This window comes from Drosophila novamexicana, unplaced genomic scaffold, assembly GCF_003285875.2.
Source record: "Drosophila novamexicana strain 15010-1031.04,08,12 unplaced genomic scaffold, DnovRS2.1 tig00000932-arrow-arrow-pilon, whole genome shotgun sequence".
NCBI lineage: Eukaryota > Metazoa > Arthropoda > Insecta > Diptera > Drosophilidae > Drosophila > Drosophila novamexicana.
In genome coordinates this window covers 1,945,534-1,965,666 of record NW_020824832.1, presented here as the reverse complement: position 1 = coordinate 1,965,666, position 20,133 = coordinate 1,945,534, and the positions used below count along the sequence as shown (strand labels likewise).

The following is a 20,133-nucleotide window of genomic DNA, read 5'->3' as shown; positions in this document are numbered from 1 at the left end:
GTTGAGTTTTTTGATTTGTTTTCTTTGCTTAGATTTGGTAATGTTTTTTTTTTTTTTGGTTTCTTTAATTCTGGATACATAATATAATTTTGATATATATAAATATGCAATGTATATAAATGGCAGGTATATAAACGACAGACAGAGAGAGAGAGAGAGAGAGAGAGAGAGAGAGAAGGGGGGAGATAGACCAAATTGAATACGTAATATTGTGTTGAAGTTAAGAGTTGAACAGAAATGATGAGTATTTTGAATGTTGACTTAAACTGAGGGCAAAGAGATAGTTAAAGAGAGGGAGGGAGAGAGAGTGAGAGAGAGAGAGAGACAGAGCGTGTAGCCATAAAGGGGGTGTATTATATGGGTAATAATTACGTATTTAGTATAGATAGTTAGCATTCTATCCAGATGGTAAGGTCAATTTTTGGCTCAGATTACTCTGAGAGAGAGAGAGAGATTGTCAATGCGAATTTGTTTGTTTGTCTTTTGTTTTGTTTTGTTTTTTTTTTTTTAAAGACCTATCGAAGCAGCAAAAGCATTCACTGAATGGATTTGGAAAGGGGTTAGGGGTTACGGGTTACGGAATATGTTTTCGTCTGGTCTGTGTGAGACGGGGGCTTTCGGGCTTTCGGGTATTGGGGTTGTGGGGCTTTGGCTGGATGGCTGGGTTTTGCTGGAGATTCGGTTATTCAACACTTACCGACTCGTGCGAGGCGCGGTAGTCAAGGTCGCCGCCCAGTCCGCCGCCAGCTGATGCCGAACGCGGTTGCATGTGTCTACTGTGACTGCTGTTATCATCCTCACTGCAATCGATTTCTTTCTTGAGGCTCTGCAAAGACGAACAATATGAATATTAATATATAATTGAAAGCTAAAATTTTGAAAAGAAGGCCCCTAAGAAATATTTTAAAGCAAATATCTGACATAAGCGCAATGTAAAAATATTTCCCAATTACTTCTTAGGCGTCTTAAGATAAAGCAGGGCTTTAAGCAGCATCAATGTGCATTTAACAGCATGAGCTTAACAGAATAAACTCAACATTATGCGGTTAACAGTGTAATAATAATTAACAGTAAGTTAATAATGTAAAAAGTCTAACATTGTATCAATAATGGAGTGAAGTCGGGAATTTGAGCATTCACATTTACAGTGTTATGTTAACAGTTTCACTTTAACAGTATGTTGATAGCAAAGTGAAGTAAGGAGAAGCAAGTATTTAACAGTAGATACAAAAAGTTGATAATCAAATTTAACAGTGTAAAGTTGACAGTGTATCAGTATCAGAGTATAGTTAACAGAGCACCGTTTGAAGTTTAACATTAACAGTGTTAAATTAACAGTTTGATTTAAACAGACTGTTGATAACAGAGTGAAGCTAAGAGAGTAAAGAGAACAGCAAGTTTTCCTGTTTGCAAACACCTCAAATAGACTTGTTGACTTGGATTTAAACAACTTGAATGCACAGATTCGGACTCTTATTGCTACGCACTGCACTATTAAGCACACAATGGGTATTATTGGGTAACCTGGCTAGAGGCTAGCTGGGCGAAGACTTACCAATGGCACCGATTGCACTGGCAAGAGACCGGCTACGGAGCCGGGATTCAATAGGCTGCTGGAGCGCCCCTCGGCAATGTTGCTGCCGTCGCGGGATGAACGCGACGCTGGACGCCCTGACTGTGCCATCGATAGACTTAGATCGGAGGCGCCGGCGCCGGGCGTCGAGCGGGCCGATTCCATAGCGGCGGCTGCGGCGGCAGCTGCTGCCGCGGCTGCTGCTGCCGACGATGAGGGCATGGTCATCAGCGGCGATGGTATAACGGTGGAGCCCGTGGAGAGATCGACACCGCCGCTGCTCATCTTCATGTTGAGGCCCATATCGTTGCTGCTATTGTCCGCCTCATCGTCATCGTCCAGATCCATTTCGTCGTCGTAATCGTCGTCGAGCACTTCGGTCTTGGGCTGCAGACCGCCGACAACAACGCCGCCTGGCGAGTGCAGCAGCGTCTCATGCGCCGCCGGCAACTCCACATCATCATCCTCGTCGTCGTCCTCATCCTCGTCCGCGCCATGCGCCCGCCGCGCGCTATGATGCGCAATGCGTTGCGCAATATCACGCGCTGCTGCTGCGGCGGCGGCGGCTGCTGCCGCTGCCGCACTGGAGCGATCCACAACAGCCACATGCTCATCGGAATCATCCATATCATTGTCATTGTCGTTCGGCTCATCCTCATCGTCATCATCGTCGACGGCGACGACATGGCTGCTCGGCTCGGGTGCTGCGTTTGCGGAGCAGTCGCCGTTGCTGCCGCTGGGCGAACCTGCGGTTGAGGAGGAGCATGTGGCCTTCATTTGGTTGCTGCTGCTGCTGCTGCTGTTGTTGTTGTTGTTGCTGTTGTTGTTGTTGTTGCTGCTGTTGTTGTTGTTGTTGTTGCTGCTGTTGTTGTTGCTATTGCTGCTGCTGTTGTTGTTGTTATTGTTGTTGCTGTTGTTGTTGTTGTGGCTGCTCGCGGCGCTCTCTGGCGGAATAGCTTGTGGGTCAGCGGACGCGACGGCGGGTCTTTGATAGAGATCTAGCGGCATAGGTGTTTCCTCCTCCAGCTCCTCCTCCAGTAGCTCTTCCTCCTCCTCCTCATCATCATCATCATCATCCTCATCGTCATCATCCTCCAGCAGCTCAATAGCCGCTGTGCTGCTCTTCGCTGGCCGCTTCGGCGGCGTTGGGCTGCAGCGTTCGCTTGCCTCACGCTTTGACGCTGACGTCGCCGACGTCGACGCCTCAGTCGCTGAGGTTGCTGAGGTCGCTGGCGTTGAGCCCGATGCGGCTGTTGTTGCTGTGGTTGTTGTTGTTGCTGCTGTTGTGGCTGCTGTTATTGTTGCCGCTGCTGCTGCTGCCGTTGCCGCTGCCGCTGCTGCTGTACTGCTGCTTGTGGAGGCAGCTGCTGTCGCTGTGTTGTCCGCAGCTGCTGCCGCTGCCGCCGCTGCTGCTGCTGCTGCGGCTGCTGCAGTTGTAGTTGCCGCTGTTGTCGCGGTTGTTGAGCTGGGAGCGGACGCTGCTGCTGTGCCATCCAGGGCCGCAGCCGCTGGACTGTCGGCCGCCTTGCTGGCGCCTGCGCCGCCGCTGGCCTGCGAATGGGGACGCAGTCGATCCGGTTCCCGTTCGGGCTCCCGCAACGTCGTATTCTGATTTGTCATCTCGGCTAGGCCTTTAACCTGTCGGAAGGACATCCGATTAGGGTCAACTGGATCTAATTGGACCCACAAGTGGGCCAGTACTCACCTTGAGTGATTCGGCTGTCTTGAGCAGCGCTGGCAACTGACAATATTGCACGTTCACTTCGCCCTTGTACATGAATTCAACTAGAGTTTGCAGCTCGGCAAAACGGACGTCCTTCAGTATCACAATTGGATGTGGATCGGAGTGCTGCAGAAACAGGCTCTGGAAATACGAGGAGCAGGCCGAGAGGACCACCTGTAAAGCAAAAAAAAAAAATAAAACAAAACCCATTAAACAAAACATATTTTTATGCAAAATATGCAAAATAACTACAGTACGCATTTGCGATCAATTTGACTGGTAAAGTTCATAGTAAATATAAATTTGTCTAATAATGTTCATTGTAAATGAAAATTCGACTGGTTAGGCTCATTGTAAATGAAAGTTAGAATGATAAGGTTCATTGTAAATACATATTTGATTAGCAAAGTTCGTTGTTAATGAAAATTTGAGTGATAAAGTTCATTGTAAATGAAAATTGGACTGGTCAAGCTTATTGTACATTGCAAATTCAAATCTGCCTGGTGAAGTTCATTGTAAATACAAATGTGACTGGCAAAGTCAATTGTAAGAGAAAATCTGACTGGCAAAGCTCATTTTAAATATAAGTTTGACTGGTAAAGTTCATTGTCAAAAAATATGCTACTAATAAAGTTAATTGGTCTTGAAAGAGCACTTTTTAGTTGAACAATTGCCATTATTTTGCCAATAATATACTTTATATACTTTTATGATACATTCCTTCCAAAACTATACAAAACTTTCCTCTCCTTCAAAATAAAGGCTCCTCTCATAGTTTCTCAACTCGGTACTTAATTACATGGAATATTAATTCAAAATAAATGTGAAGTTAACTTGCGGATATAAAAATGAATACTATTTAAGTCATGACTTATACTCAAGGCTTTGGCATCGTAGCTTTTATTAAATTGTGAACATTAAATTGTTTCAAATGGCAATTGCAAGTGCTTAAGTTCAGTTGCAGCATTCACATAAAAATAAACCACCTGCTTAAATGATCTTCTGAGCATGAGTTGAGGTTTATCGATAAAGTATATCGATTGGACATTAGAAAGCAACTCGAGTGCCTGGCACCCAACTGCAAGGCGCGTCTATGTGAGCTCCACTTGCTGGAAGGGGGACGGGAGCTAAACATTTATTAGATTTACGATCAGCGTGGGGCAACACGGCTCCGCTTTGAAGATGCAGCCACAACTGAGGCCAACTGGTCAACTGGCTGCGATGGCTGCGGGCGTCAAGGCGTGAACACGCCACCAATGACAATGCGCTGCCAGTAACTGGCGGCAACTGGAATGGGAGCAACGGCAACGGCAACGGCAACTGCTGCAACTGCAACAACAATCTGGCCGCATATCTGTCGATTTTTATGTGCGCTTGCACGCCTTGGGGTATGCAATGCAGCTGGGGCAGCAGCTCGCAGGGGATGCAGCAACAGGCGTTGCGTAGCAGAGCGTCGGACAGGGGTGGGGTGCGGCGGGCTGTCTGATGGGGCATGTTGTAAATTTTCATGGCTTGGCAAATTGAAAAGGCGTCGGCCTCGCATTTCGCATATAGATTCGGCCGACTGCCTAATGAGCTTTTGGCTCTTGGCCGCTGTCCACGTTTGGCCACGTTTGGGCAGATGCCGGCCTGTGAGATCCAGTTGCTATGCCGTACCCCTTCCTCCCACTCTTCCACTCTCCCACTCTCTCACACCGACCTCATGCCAGGGCCTGTCACGCGCCCCGTTTGCACGAGAATTTATTTAAAAAAATGCAATCGGCGCGCACACGCCCCCAAACGCAAAAGCCTGAACCAAAATGAGCGCTAATAAATTCACGCGCATATTAGTGGGGCGCATCGGGTTTGGGGCAGCGGCTCGGGCCCGTATCTTTCGCTCTCTGCACAGAAAAAAGAAAAGAGTCTACGAGTCTGGCATTAAGAAAATCGAATTTCCTGATTACAACAGGCAGCAGCTGGGAGCTGTGGAAGGAGGCGCTGTCCAAGCGGCGCAAATTGGCAACACTTTTAATTGAACGCCGCTGCAGACGTCGCTGCAACTGCAACTGCTGCTGCTGCTGCTGCTGCTGCTGCTGCTGCTGCTGCTGCTGTTATTATTAACATTGCGGGCATAACGCCCCCAAAGCTAATGAACGCCAAAGGCTTTGATTTCTAACGCCAAGCGCAGTTAGAAAATGTTGCATGTAATTTGCAGCCAAATAGTCAACAACATAAATTGCAATAGATTACGTGAGCATAAAGAGGGGGGATTGGGTGGTTGGGGGGAGATGTCAAGTATTGCTTATAGATTGCGTGTCTATATGTGGGCGTTGCCACACTTTCCCATTTCGGTTCATATACAAATCGTCAACAAATTTAAATGAAATTACAAAAGGCAGCCAACGCCTCAGAGCTGCACGTAAAATCAAAGCAAATTAACTGGAACGGGAATGGGAATGGGAACGGGAATGGGAACGGGAATGGGAACGGGAACGGGAACTGGTACAGGAACTGTAATTGGAACTGGCTACTGCAACTGCCAACAGTTGTGATGTGTGTGTGTGTGTGTGTGTGTGTGTGTGTGTGTGTGTGTGTGTGTGTGTGTGTGTGTGTGTGTGTGTGTACGCACAACCATAAATCAATGTGGGAAACTGTTCCAAGGGCAGCTGCTGTCGGCCTTTAACTAGCCAGGCGTTAGCCAGACTCTAAGCCGTTTACTGCTACTGCAACTGCTCCTACTGCTACTGTTACTGCTACTGTTACTGCGGCATTGCCAGAAATTGATTTGGAGAAATAATCGTGTGTATAGCAAATGCAATATGTTAAAGCTAACTAACAAGCCGAACACCTAAGCTAACTAACAAAAGCTATATTGATTAAATTATTAAAATAAAAACCGATATAAAAATAATAATAAATAAATAAATAAAAATTCGAATTCTTAAACTCTTTCTTTTAGTTACTTTAAAACTCCGAAAAGATTTGCTTGTTTAACATTTGACAACACAGCAGAGCTCAGTAGAAAGCGTTTTGCAACACTAAAAACTAAATAACTTCATGTCTGCGCTGTGGCTTCCGACTGATTTTAATAAAACTTAAATAAATTTCAAAAACTTAAATCAATTTATGTGCATTTCTCACGATTAAATGTTGTTAACTTTCATTTGTCTTAATATTTTTTTAGAAAATAGAATAAAACAAGACAAAACTAAATTATTTAAAAGAAATAATGTGTATAAGAGTTTGCTAATTTGCTTTATTTAAGAGATAAAAAAAAAGTATGGTTAAATCTGTGATAAAAGAGAGAAATATATCTAAATAAACATAAATAAAAGAAAGAAATTAAAAAATAAATTAATAAACATAAATAAAATAGAAATTAGAATTAAAAAAAAAAAGCAACTTAAAGAAAATTAATTAAACTAAACAAAATAATTTGAGTCCAACGATCTTCAAAAAGAAAAACAACCACAAGGCTGCGCTCACAATTGCAGGCTTAGGAAAAATCAATAAAAAATCAAATATGCTGCAATTTGTGCAATAATTACAAGAATATTTGCCAAAGAGTAAACCGAATGCAAATTACAGAAATTAGCGCGCATTACAAGTGCGGGAGAGCAGCCTTCAAGAGGCAAGAAATAGCCCATAAAAAATATAATAATAATAATAATACTAATAACAACAACAACAACTAGGTAAGGAGAAATGCTAATAACCATGTCTGCCACAGCCGCAAATTGTGCGGATCAGCCCGAGGAGCAGCCGAAACCTGGCTGGGCAAAAGGCGGGGCCACAGGTGGGTGCAGTTCGGTGGCGTTTGTTGGGGCAGTAGCGGTTGTTGAGGCAGCATCAAAAGGCTGCAACTGCAGCTGCAGCTTAAATTATATTAAGACATAAATGTGGCCAGATCAGAGACGAGCGGCATGGGGCATGGGGCATGGAGCATGGGGCATGGGGCATGGACTGCGCATTGCACTTGGCAGTTGCAAGTTGGCGTTGGCCCTCTGCTGGGCACACAGCACAGAAATAGCAAAGGCAACAACAGTCTAAAGTGCCGCAAGCGGCAAGGCAAAATTGCTGCAACAACAACTACAACAACGGCGAAATCTATGCACATACATATATAGCGCAGGCGATATGCAAACATAATAATTTGCATATTTCGCCGCAGTGTTTTGGCGACCCAACTCGGCTCTGATGGTGGTCAAGAAGCAGCAGCAACAACAGCAACAACAACAACAACCGGATACTTTCAGGGAGTGGCCATAATAGAAATGTTAACCTTTTGCAACAGCGCCTCAGCGACCCGGCGTCTCTTTTTTTCTCTCTGGTTTTTAAAGTTTTGCTGGCAGAGTCGTCATACCTATATAGTAAATGCTCACCCCTCCACCCTCCACCCCCCACTCTACCTGCCCAAATCAGCCCCTCAGCCTTTGCAGTGTTTCACTTTTTGCAGTTTGAGCGTCATGTGGCAATCAGTGCCTGTCAAACTGCGTGACTCACAAACAAATACATCTATAATAAGTACTACAGTCAGAGATATATTCTGGATCTGTGTAAGATATTTTTAAAAAGCTACGAAATATGATAAAAACAAGTAAGAGGTTATAGTCGGGAGCTCGCGACTATGGGATACCCTGAACCCTCTTCTTCCAACATCAAATGCATATATATATTCTATTTTAGAAGCTATATGTCAAGTTTGGTGACTCTAGCTCTTATTATTTACCAAAATTGCCCAATCGATTGCTTGGAAACGGAGTAGGTTATCGATTATCGGAAACAAACTCGATCTGCGCGGGAACTAGGAGCAGCACCTACATCTAAAATTTCAGGTCTCTAGCTCTTATAGGTTCTGAGATCCTTGCGTTCATACATACGGACGGACGGACGGACGGACAGGCAGACGGACATGGCTAGATCGACTCGGCTATTGATGCTGATCAAGAATATATATACTTTATGGGGTCGGAGTTGCTTCCTTCTGCCTGTTACATACATTTGCATTTTGCACAAATACAATATACCCTTATACCCATTTTTAATGGGTTTAGGGTATAAAAACTACGAAATATGATAAAAAAAAACAGGCTATCGATAACGATTCGAATCGACTTTTTTGATAAACGTGGCGATGATTCGAAACAAGCAAGAAAATAAAACTCACTCGACTTCAAGCTTTAAAAAAGAATTCGGGAACAAATAGTTTGTTGTTCCCAAATGTTTTTGAAACTTTGAAATTATATTTAAAATAAAATATATTAAATGTCTTGGCCATAACTCAACGACTCTAAAATGTCTTTTAAATCTAAAATTAGCTGAAAAAACTCTTTACGTGCTATAATAAAACTTAGAAATTCTATTAGAAAGCCCTTCATAGCATAAAATAGATATAATATCTGGGCCATAGTTTGAAGATTCTTAATAATTTGTTATATCAAAAACTAATTAACAAATATTCCTAAAATGCATCGAATTTTTGAAGAATTAAATATATAAAATAATATTAAAATATATAAAAGAGTAAATATGATATTTGGCAAAAAGTTCAAAGATGCTCAAATTCAAATACATTCAAATTCAAAAAATTGGAATTCTCTAGTAATCAAATCTAAATAATTCGAAAACTTATCCAAATGATATCTATGTATATTACATAATATACAAATATTTATGATCTTTGATTTATTGTTAATTTCTTTTCGAACTATGGGTCCAATATTCTAGCCGAGAGTGTAACAAAAGCTTTGCAGTTAACGTTTTTGGCCTTTGATGCTGATTAATGGCCAAATGGAGAAGTTTGGCAGGAAAAAATGGCAAAAACAAAAACTGCAGAAAAGGCCAAATAAAAATATGGCATTTCTAATTTAACAACTGCGCTTCAAATAAAAATTGCGTTTTTTGCCGACTGCTGCTATTTAATTATTTTCTTAGAGCTCATTTCAGAGGCGGCGGCGGCGGCGTCGGCGTCGGCGTCGGCGTCGGTGACTGCGACTGCGACGCCGACGTCAGCGGGGCACAGCGAGCAGGCAGCAAGCACACATCACATGTTGACCTTGATATTCGCATTCGCAGCGGAACCAACTTTGTGTGCAAGCGTCTGTGTGCCTATGTATGCGTGCGTGTGTGACTGCCTGCCTGACTAACTGTGTGTGTGTGTGTGTGTGTGTGTGCATGTGTGTGCGAAGCGGCGTGCAAAGCATTAAGCAAAAGCAAGCGTCAGCGTCAGCGCACGCAACGCAGCAGCTGAGAGCTTTAACGCCGTTTGTCGTTAGTGTAGCGTGCGAAACGACAGCAGCAGCAGCCAGGGCGGAGGCAGCGGCAGAGAAGGAGGAGATGGCAAAAGGCAAGGGCGCAGCGCGTTTGTAAAACCTGCGAGTGCGCGGGTGTGTGTGTGTATGTGTGTATGTGTGTATGTGTGTGCATGTGTGAGCAATGCGCATGAGAACCAGCGGGCGGCGTTAAGAGGGGAGGCGCGCATGTGAAATGTGAATTGCAAAAACGCAGGAAAAAATAAATAAATAAAATTAAAAATTATCTCATCAAATGTGGCAACTGTTTATTTTAAGTATTCTTTTTGTGCTTGGGATTTTTGGGTGCGTTAATTTCTGTACACTTGAGCGTTGATTATGGCCATTATGATTTAGTTAATTAGCCAAATGCAACCGGCAACAAGCCACAAATCATAAATAAATGAATTCCATTTGTCATCAAACATCTTGGAACGCCTTTAAACTCATGTTTGGTTTTTTCTTGCTCCCTCTCTCTCTCTATCTCTCTCTCTCTCTCCCTCTCTTTTCTGTTGACTGATTGCACGACGCCGCCGGACGTCGGACGAGTTGCGCTAATGCGACGATGACCTTGGAATTAGAGTCCAAACAAAATTAGTGTGGCGAAAACAAAAAAAAAAAAAAACAACAAAAACCGAAGCAAGTGAACAGAAACCGCCAACAAAATCTATGCTTGAGAGAGAAGTCTCCAAAAAGTAGAGACAACTTTTGAAGCTGTGTGTGTGTATGTGTATGCGTATGATTTATGACATACAAGCAACAGTGTGTACACAACACATGCATAAATACATACATACATACATATGTACACACATACATACATGCATACTGTCATTCGCATGCTCTGTAGATCGATGCTTGCGTTTAATCGGTATATGTATGTATGTATGTATTTATTTCGGATTTCTGTGCTCGTTCACATGCCGCACACACATGCGCATGCAATCAGCTGTTTTTCACGTCACACGCATTTTTGTCGTCTCACGCACAATTTTTTAAGCTCCAGACACAGTCGCGCCCCCAAAAATACAAGAAATTCAAACAAAAACAAAAAAAACGAAACATGCGTAGAGGCAGCGACGCAATGTCTGAGATGACGTCACAGCAAACAAGTTCGTGTGAGAGTGCGGTCGCACGCTTCGCATGCCAAAAAGAGCAATACAAGCGCACAGCAACAGCCAACGGTTAACGTTGACGTCGCTGTCGCTGGCGCTGTCGCGGCTGTCTGCCCACTTGTTGCCCACGAAATGACGCACAAAACGCATAAACCAAATGTATACGTTTTGCATGTATGTAGCTGCTGCTGCTGCTATCGTCTGCATACGTGCGTGCTAGTGTGCGTGCGTATGTGTGTGTGTGTGTGTATGCTTTGTGCGATTGAACGAGTTTTATATTTATACATATGCGGACATACATATATATACATATGTATGTATGCTAGTATGCATTGACATTGAACTTGAACTTGAACGTTGCGTAGCGTTGCGTTGCTTTACGCACCATTCGTTGCTTTTGGCTTGCCATTGTTGTTGCTCTCGCGGCTGCTTATCAACTTGTGCCGTTATCTGATGATAAAAGCGTGAGCGTAAGAAGTAGGAGAGCGAGGAAAGGGGAAGGCGGCGGGGTTGTACAAACATTGCCAATAGTTAAAAGAGTGCGGCGCACACAACTGGACTCCCATCAAGGTCGCAATGCAAATTTATGCGCACATGCGAAAGATTTATTTATGCGACGCCTGCGCTGCATTGTTTACAATTCGTAATTAATTTATGGCTGCGGCAGCGGCAGCTGTGACAGCTAATTGCAGGTAGTCGACGGGAACGACAGCGGCGCCACACAATAGCGTCTAAATAATATCCGCCCAATGGTCAGCGGAGAACACAAAATATTAAAAAAAATATAAATAAGAAGAAAATTTGCCAAAGCTAAACTGCTGCAGCGGGCAGCGGGCAGCGAGCAGCGCTGCACGCACAAAAGACGCGCCGGAAAGTCGCTCAGTTCGCTTTGCGTCTGTCCGCAATGTCCGCTGCCATTGTCATTGTCTAACAACAATTGCGTGTTGTGTCTGTGGTCAGCAGCGGCAGCCAAAGCCTTTGTGGTCATCCATTTGGTAGCCGGAAGCTCGCAAGACGGCCAGCGACGCGTCGCAGCAGCAGCAGAAGCAGCAGGACAAAACGGAGCAGTGAGACAGACAATCGCAGCACTTGACCCGCCGAAATATCACACACACACACACACACACACACGAGCGCGCGCGCACATGCGAATGTTTAGAGAGACACTTTCAAGGTCAGCAACATGCGATTATCCCACGCTAAGCAAAGGGACAGCAGCAACTCTTCCTCTTGTCGCTGCTGTCCACCAAATAATAATTGAAAAGTGAAGCAAAGCATAAGCCAAAAATAAATCGAGTGTGGCGAACTGTGCGGTGCGAGGGAGATAGCCTATGCAATGTCGTGCTGATATTGATTTGTGTTGTTGCTGTTGTTGCTGTTGTTGCAGTTGTTGTTGCTGTTAACAATTTGTTGCAAATTGTAAAATGTTGCCAGCAACATAATTTAATTGACGCCGTTATGGGCACGGCCACAGCAACAACAGCAACAACAGCAACAGCAACATGCGATCAGATCTTGAACTCGTTACAAGCATTTTGGGCAACGATTTGCAAAGCGAAACCGGAAAGAGAACGTTTACCGTTAATCGCCTGCATGCGAAGGAGTGGAAGTGCAGCACTGTGGGCAGCGCAAAGAAATGAGCGGGTCCATGGAGTGGTGGAGTGGCGGGGGGAGGGGAGCACTGAAACGAAAGGAGTTGGCAGCGCATTTGTACATGCATATGTGGGTTAAACATGGAGCATGGTTTCCGAAATAATGAATAATTAAAGGCTTTTCATTTTTGATACCCCGTTCAGGCAGCGAGAAGAGCTTATTAGCTTTAGGCAATTACCGATTTGCTGTACCCTACGAGTCGGGCCACCTGTCACTCTACTCATATCAGCCACAGTCACAGACTACTCTTAACTTCTTTAAGTACTTGGCCACGCCCAGGCTCACGCATGCAATTTGCAAGCTGGATATTATTTACCAAAATCACAGTTTGAACTTCACTGCCCGACTTTTTTTTATTGATGCGCTCGGTAGCAACACTGTCAACCGAATATTGTTTAGTCAGGTGTAACTGGCTGTAATTATTATAATTGTTTAATACTCTGTATTTTATTTCCTTTACATATATTTAAAATGATTTATTTTTATGGCTTATGGTTCTTCCGTTTAAATATTTTTAGCTGATTAAATCTAATATACGAAGCGCCTTTGTATATTATTCCAAGCTCTACACGTTTATGTTTATTTTGTTAGTCGAATTGATGGAAATAATGGAATACAAAAGCTCTCTCTCTCTCTCCACTTCTTTTTACTTTATTTCGAATCAAACTGAAATAATTTAAAGCTTAATTTAATCGATAAGCAGCACTTAAGCTCTTGAGAATCGCATAGAAAGGCGATAGTGCACTGTTCACATTGTTCAATCGCGCACTTCAAACTGTGACATATGTGTATGTTAATAAGCATGCATATTTGTTAATCTTCAAAAATTGCACACACACACACACACACGCACACCATAATTACATACGTATTTTGCCCAATTCAAGAAGACCAAAAAAAAAATTAAAAAATGAAATAAAATGTATATATAGAGAGAAAAAAATTATTTGAGCTAGCGTTTAAAAACGCGCCAACGCATGCGCGTTTATTTTCAGTTCCTGTTGCTGACGTCAGTTGTCAAGAGACAACACAATTGTACAAAGTATTGTTGCTGCCTTTGTTGTTGTTATTTCTTTTGTTGTTGTCGTTTTTGTCATTGTTGTTGTTGCGGCTGTTGCTGCTGTTGCTGTTACCGGGCCACGCAGCTCGTGTCGCAGCTGACCTTCAAACTGGGTTTTAATTTTGCTGCGCTGCCCGGCTGCGTTTTGCCTTTATTGTTGTTGTTGTTGCTAGTTGCCTGTTGCTGCCGCTTGTTGTTGCTGTTGTTGTCGTTGTTGTTGCTGCTGTTGCTAGAAACTTATAGACGTTGCTTGGCATGGAGACCCGGCTTTGTCTGGCGGCAACTAACAGATCGCCGCTCACCAACAGTTTGCATCGCTTGTGCAACAATTACTAATTATATACTCAATGCACACACACACACACACACACACACACACACACACACACACACACACACACACACACACATATATATACTATACTAGTATGCATATACTATAAACTAATGCCAGCTGCTGCTGCTGCTGGTTGTTTTAATGAGATACGCTATCTCTCAATGCGCGTCTATATCGCGGGTTTAGCCGCTTCCCTTTACCGCCGCCGTCGATAGGTGCGTTTGTGTGTGTGTGTGTTTATATTTTTAGTTTTTATTGTGCTTAAATATAAAGAAAAGATATAAATCTGTTGAAAATGCGCATAATTATAGCAGCAGCTACAACAACAACAACAACAACAACAACAACAACAACACCTGGCCGTAGACCTGGGGCTAAGCTCCAGCATCAGCGATCGGCGCAGTCGTGACAAGAAAAGTTGTTAATTTTAATTATAAATTTTTTTCGTTCTCTCTAATTGTTGTTTTTTTTTTTGCATTTTTCTGCCTAAACTTTTGTTGCATGCTGCCAATTACAGAAAATAATATATATATATTAAATAATAATAAAATATAAAATATCCATTGTGTAGTGAGCCCAACGATTTTTCGATATGTTCAAAACGGAAACAGAAGCTGCAAAGTGCTGTTGAGCCGAGCCGGAACTACAGTTTTGCCTGAATCGAATCATAGTTAATCTAAGCCAAAACTCAACCGAAACATATTCTGAAAAAGTTCAAAAATGTCGCGAAGGTGCGTTTCCAAACCTGGAAAAACGTGGTTCACAATCGGAGCCGAAAGGCGACGCACTTGTTCGCACCATCAACCAAATCCTAGCATATTCACCACAAGTGCACAGTGCCAAAAAATAAGTATAAATACTTTGGAAATATAAGTATTTGTGCTGATCTTAACTTTTGTTAAGATGACCAGATTAGCATTTCTTTGTATTTTGGTTGCATTTCGTAACTTTCAGAGTTGGCTTTTTAATATAGTTGATATTGTTTTGTTCTTCGGGCATATCTACAGTTTTCTTATCGGAACACAGCTGAATGTTATTTAGAGATAAAGGCTATTTAGAGCTAAAAGCTTTTGTATTTGCCTAAAAGCTGTTACAGCCACGCTCTTGGCATCAATTCTTCTCTGCCTTTATTTGAGCTAACTCATTTATGCGCACTACTCAAACATATTTACAAGCATATACTCAAAAATACTCATAACAGAGCCTCTATACTCATACATACTCATTTTTCTTTCTGCTTCATATCTATTATTTAATGTTCAACTCATTGTTCAACTTATTTGTGCGCAATACTCATGCATACTCATAAGCATATACTCTAAAATACTCATAAAAGCTCTTCTATACCCACATATACTCATTTTTATGCATGCTGCAAACATGATATACCCCCAATATTTCCAGCTTCCTGCACATTCCGCCCCCCATCAATAGCTTCAATTGAAACAAATGCAGCAAACACATTTTTGGCCACTAATGGCATATGAAAAAAAAAAAAATAATAAAAAATGTTAATTGACTTGCGGCCAAATGCCAAAACGAGTCAAAACGCAAATACCTCAACATGAAAGAAAAAAAAAATGAATAAAAACAAAACACAGAAAAAAAAAAACGCAGAGAATTGCGAGTGTGTTGTAAATTAACAATTATTGGTTATTAACATGACAATTTTATACCATTTTAATGCATACTCTAGCGACAGCAACAACAGCAACAACAACAACAACAACAATAGCAACAACAACAACAGAAAATGTCGGCAAGTCGCATTTGAAGGCATTTAATTGAATGCGTGAATTGCTTTTGTTGATTGCAGCCAGCCGTCATCGTTAGATTCCAGTTCTCGTTGTTGTTGCTGTTGCTCGTAGCTGCTCATAGTTGTTTGCAATTGTTGCTTGTAGTTGTTGCCTTAGGTTGCATAGTTGGCCGCGTGAAAACGTGACGTTTGAGAGCTGCACAGATTAACAGAGATTCGAATGTAAAGAAAAGGCAACAACAACAAAAAAAAAAACCCGCAACAACAACAAAAATAAGCCCAACAATAGCAACAACAACAACAGCAACAGCAGCAGCAGCAGCAGCAACAACAACAACAAAACTGCACACAGCGAACGTTTTGAATATTTTTGTATAATTTTCCAATTTAAATTAACAGTGTTATTGTTGTTGTTGCTGTAGTTGCTGCTGTCGATTTTTTCCCAGGCCAAAAAAAGTGCCGGCAGCAATATGCGTTATTTGTTGTTGTTGCTGTGGAATGCATTGATATGCAGTTGTGTTGTGTTTCTTTTTTTCCTGTTGTTGCCATTGTTTTATTGTAAATGCTAGAAATTGTAAAAAAAAGGCAGCCTCTTGCTGTGGCTGTTGATGTTGTTGCTGTTGCTGTTGCTGCTGCTGCTGCGGTGCCTGCAATAATATGGTAATGTAATCAATTGATTGCTAATTGATAATTATGGCAGCCAGTTGAGTAATGCCCGAGCTAATCAAATCGTGTAATCGAAATTTGAGCTGGCAAATGGAACGCAACAGCATTTTTTGAGAGAGCATTTCAAATTGACGTGTCGGCAAATCGAATGTGTGTGTGTGTGCGGAACGGCGTGAAAGTGGCACAAAAAACAACAATGCGAGCGCAGTAATAATATTAATTGCTACGTTTGGGAAGTGGAACATAGGCAGCAAAGTAGCCTCTCGCTCACTGAATGTTTGTTATTCCTTATGTGTTCCAATTCAGTCTGTTTCATTCAAAAATATTATATTTCAAGAGCAGCTGCATATGTTATGATTTTACTATACCAAAAACTGAGCAAATGTTTGCTACGTTTGGCATGGAACAGTCACATATGTTGGCTGAAAGCGTTTTTGCCGTTCCTTTCCATTTCATTTCAAACTGGTTTATACAGTTTTGTACTTAATTTCTTTTTTTTAATGCCCTTTCAATTCACTTTCAATCAATCTATACGTTATACGGCGTTGTATTCCATTTTATTTCCATTAAATGAATACTATTATTACTTTAAGTTTTTATATGGCGTTTCATTCCATTTTATTTTAGTTGATTGAATTCTTTTTTTAACTTCATCCCTTTTATATGATGTTTAAGTTTCTAAATGACGTTTCTAATAAATGAATAACTTTTTTCACTTTTCTTACAAACTTTTACTATGGTGTTCCATTCCAGTTCGTTTCCATTCACTTCCTACTTATTTTAACTCAAACTGACGTCTCATTACGGTTCTCTTTCTTTCAATTCGAACTTATATTTAGTTGAAATTCTAATATGCTGTTTCATTCCGTTTTATATTCATTGAATTTATACTACTTTTTATTGAAACTCCTTATTCGAATATTTTTATTCTTATTTTTACTCAAGCTTTTTCTATGGTGTTCCATTTCAGCTTATTTCCATTCACTCTTCATTCCCTTTCATTAGTACAAATATACTTGTTACTCAATTCCATTGCAATGGCTCAAATTGTTTCCGTTGTTCCACTTCCGTTCGTTGCCAGCAGCGACTTGTTGTGAGTCACATTTGAGCTGGCAAGTCTTGTGGTGAATGTTGTAGATCGTTTACCATTTGTCAAATTACATTTGTGCGACTAATTATCTAAGTTAATATATATATGTATAAATATGTGCTTGAAAATATATTGCATTTGTGGCCTGTCAGGGCGCATTAGCGATACGGAACGTGGCCAATGCGAAATAAGCGAATGGCAATTGTCGAACGTGGCGCATGCGCAATATTCGCATTACGCATACGCAACGTGGCCCGCAACTGGCAACTGGCAACGGGCAACGGGCAACGGGCAATTGCCTTATAATTGCCACCCACGTAATTGTGTTGTTGTTGCTCTACATAATGCCAGATGCCAGATAATAATAATGAGCATGTTTCCTTTGAGTTGCTGAGGCTGCGGCTGCAATTTGTTCGACTTGTTAACATCAAATTGCAATTAACTGCATTTTGTTGTTGTTGAAGTTTTTGTTGTTGTTGTTGTTATTTGTTGTTCCTATTTTTTGTTTTCGACTATTTATTTTTTTTATACTTATTTTTCACCATTAATATTTATGTAGCTAAACGATATTTTTTGTTGTTTCTTATAATTATGCAAATGAAATGATTCAGTTTGTGTATTTTAGGGTGTGGCTGCCACAGGCTGCACTAGCATATATATATATATATACTATATATACTATAATTATTTTATACACTATTCAGCAAAATAGCAAAGCAAAGCGAAGCTGTTGAACGTCATATTATAGATATTCCCAAGGCTTTGATAAAAATATACTTATGTATGTTAAATATACCATACTATATACTTAATATCACATATATACCTAATATCATACATTAACTATATCAAATATACATATTTTTAAATATTCTGGATCAGCATGAACAGTCGTGTCTTTTTACACATGTCCGCCTGTTGTGCCTGATATGTCTGTTCCAGCTTAAGTTTGAATAGATTCTCAGAGATATCTTAATAAGAACTTAACAAGCTGGCTCTTTAATATATTTCAAGTAAATTTAAAATTCATATTGCCCACTTTATTATCAAATGTCGAATGTTATCTATCAGACAGACGGATCTACAGTTGCAACTCTTTGAATAAATGAATATATTCTTAATCCGAACGACAAACTGACTCGAGCTAGCCTTTTCCAACTGACTGACGTTAAACCCCGAAAACTATTGACGTCTCCTTTCATTTTCGTAGAACATAAATAAATAAATATCGATTTTGAGCATAACTTGCAAATTTTAAGAGCTCGCTGCTGCAAGCTTGTTGTATACTGTCTCCTAAAGTTAACACACATGACAAATATTGCACTTTTTGATACCTTAAACCAATTCCCTTGAAAATAGTTCACTATTTTGATTCCTCCACCCATTCCCCAAATGTTTTCGCTGGTTTACTTAGATCTTATTAGTAACAAAATTGTGGCCCAAACAAATTTATGATTGAAATTATAATTATAATTAATATTTATAGCAGCTCTCACAGCTGGGCCAGGTCCTGCCTGGTCACTTGGCTTTTTGCCCAGCTCTTTTAAGTTTTGTCAATCTTTTGTCCTTTGCTCGGTTTCCATATTGACTGCAATTTGCCAGACTTTGCAGGCGCTTAATAATAGCAATTGGCCAGCCGCTCCACGCCTCCTGCTGCCTTTTCCCACCTCCCTCTAGCCTGCGCCACATCCTTGCATTTGCAGCCATAAAGCACTCAGTTGCTGCTGCTGCTGCTGCTTATCAATGACAAGCAACAATTAGCAGCAACAACAACAACAATAGCAACAAGTCTTGACTGCAAAAATGCGTTATTTCTATTATTATTATTTGAGTTTTTTATTCATTTTTTTGCGATATGAAAATTGTTGCATTTTTTGACATTTTACTTGATTTTCGCCAGGCAGGCAATTTGTTTTGTTGTAGCTGCAATTGTTGTTTGTTGCACTCGATGTTGCCGTTGTTTTTGTTGTTGTCCGACATATGTTGCAAGTTGTTGCAGCTGCCAATAGAGGCGGCCACGCCATGTTGCTGTTGTTGTTGCTGGCGGCTTGTCAAAAAAAAAAAGTGTTGGCAAGACTTACGAGCTGCTGTTGTTGCTGTTAAGTGTTTGCATATATGCATTTTGACAAGAGCAGCAACAAGAAGCATGTGTGGCATGTTGTTGAACATGCTGTTCTGCTGCCACGCCCATACGAACTGAATTCTATTTGTGCTGCCCACAGAACCAATGCAAAATGACTCTGGCAACAGGAGCAGAACAGAGCGGAGCAGAGCAGAGCAGAGCAGAGGATTATTCCAACTCAATCAGCTCTTAGACAGCCAACAAATCAGCTTAAGACAACAAGTCCGCCGACAAGAGCACAATGCGCATTTAGAAAGGGGAGCCAGCGGGAGAGAGAGAGAGAGTGGGAGAGAGTGAACGAAAAACAAGTCAACTGCAAATATTTGCAAGAGTTTTTTCACACAATTTTTTCGAGTCGAGTTACCCCCAAAAGTCATTGAAAGTCATTTGCCAACTATTTCGACGAGCCGTAGCGCGCAACGGGGGGCAAACAGGCAGCAGGCAGCAGGGGGTCAGCAGGGGGTCAGCAGGGGAGTCAGCAGCGGGGGGCACCTGCACCGCTCGACAAACGAGCGTTGGTCAGTGACTCCCTTTTGTAGTGGCTCCCGACAGTTTGCCAACGACATTTGTTACACTTTGTTTGCCTCTGGGCAACACATCCGCACATCCGTGCAGTGCCTGCTCCTGCTGCAAAAAAAAATAGTGACAATGAAGGGCGGGTGGGCGATGCGACTCCTCTCCAAATCGCATCAAATATCAACCGAGCATACGTTAAATGCTTCAAATTGAGTTAAAGTGCCGCCGCCGTTTGGCATTGAGACCGAATGGC

General features: G+C 41.7%; 1 protein-coding gene across 2 annotated transcripts in view; it reads right to left on the bottom strand.

Moving 5' to 3' along the window:
- The window catches only part of LOC115765214 (longitudinals lacking protein, isoforms A/B/D/L), a 127,863-nt gene that overhangs the window by 18,085 nt on the left and 89,645 nt on the right, over positions 1-20,133 (bottom strand). For both annotated transcript variants that reach the window (XM_030708657.1, XM_030708658.1), the window contains exons 3-5: positions 3,279-3,470; positions 1,556-3,211; positions 698-826 (exon numbers count right to left, since the gene is read on the bottom strand). In XM_030708657.1, coding sequence (XP_030564517.1) covers positions 698-826; positions 1,556-3,211; positions 3,279-3,470 — 1,977 coding nt within the window. The remainder of the gene's footprint in view (positions 1-697; positions 827-1,555; positions 3,212-3,278; positions 3,471-20,133) is intronic.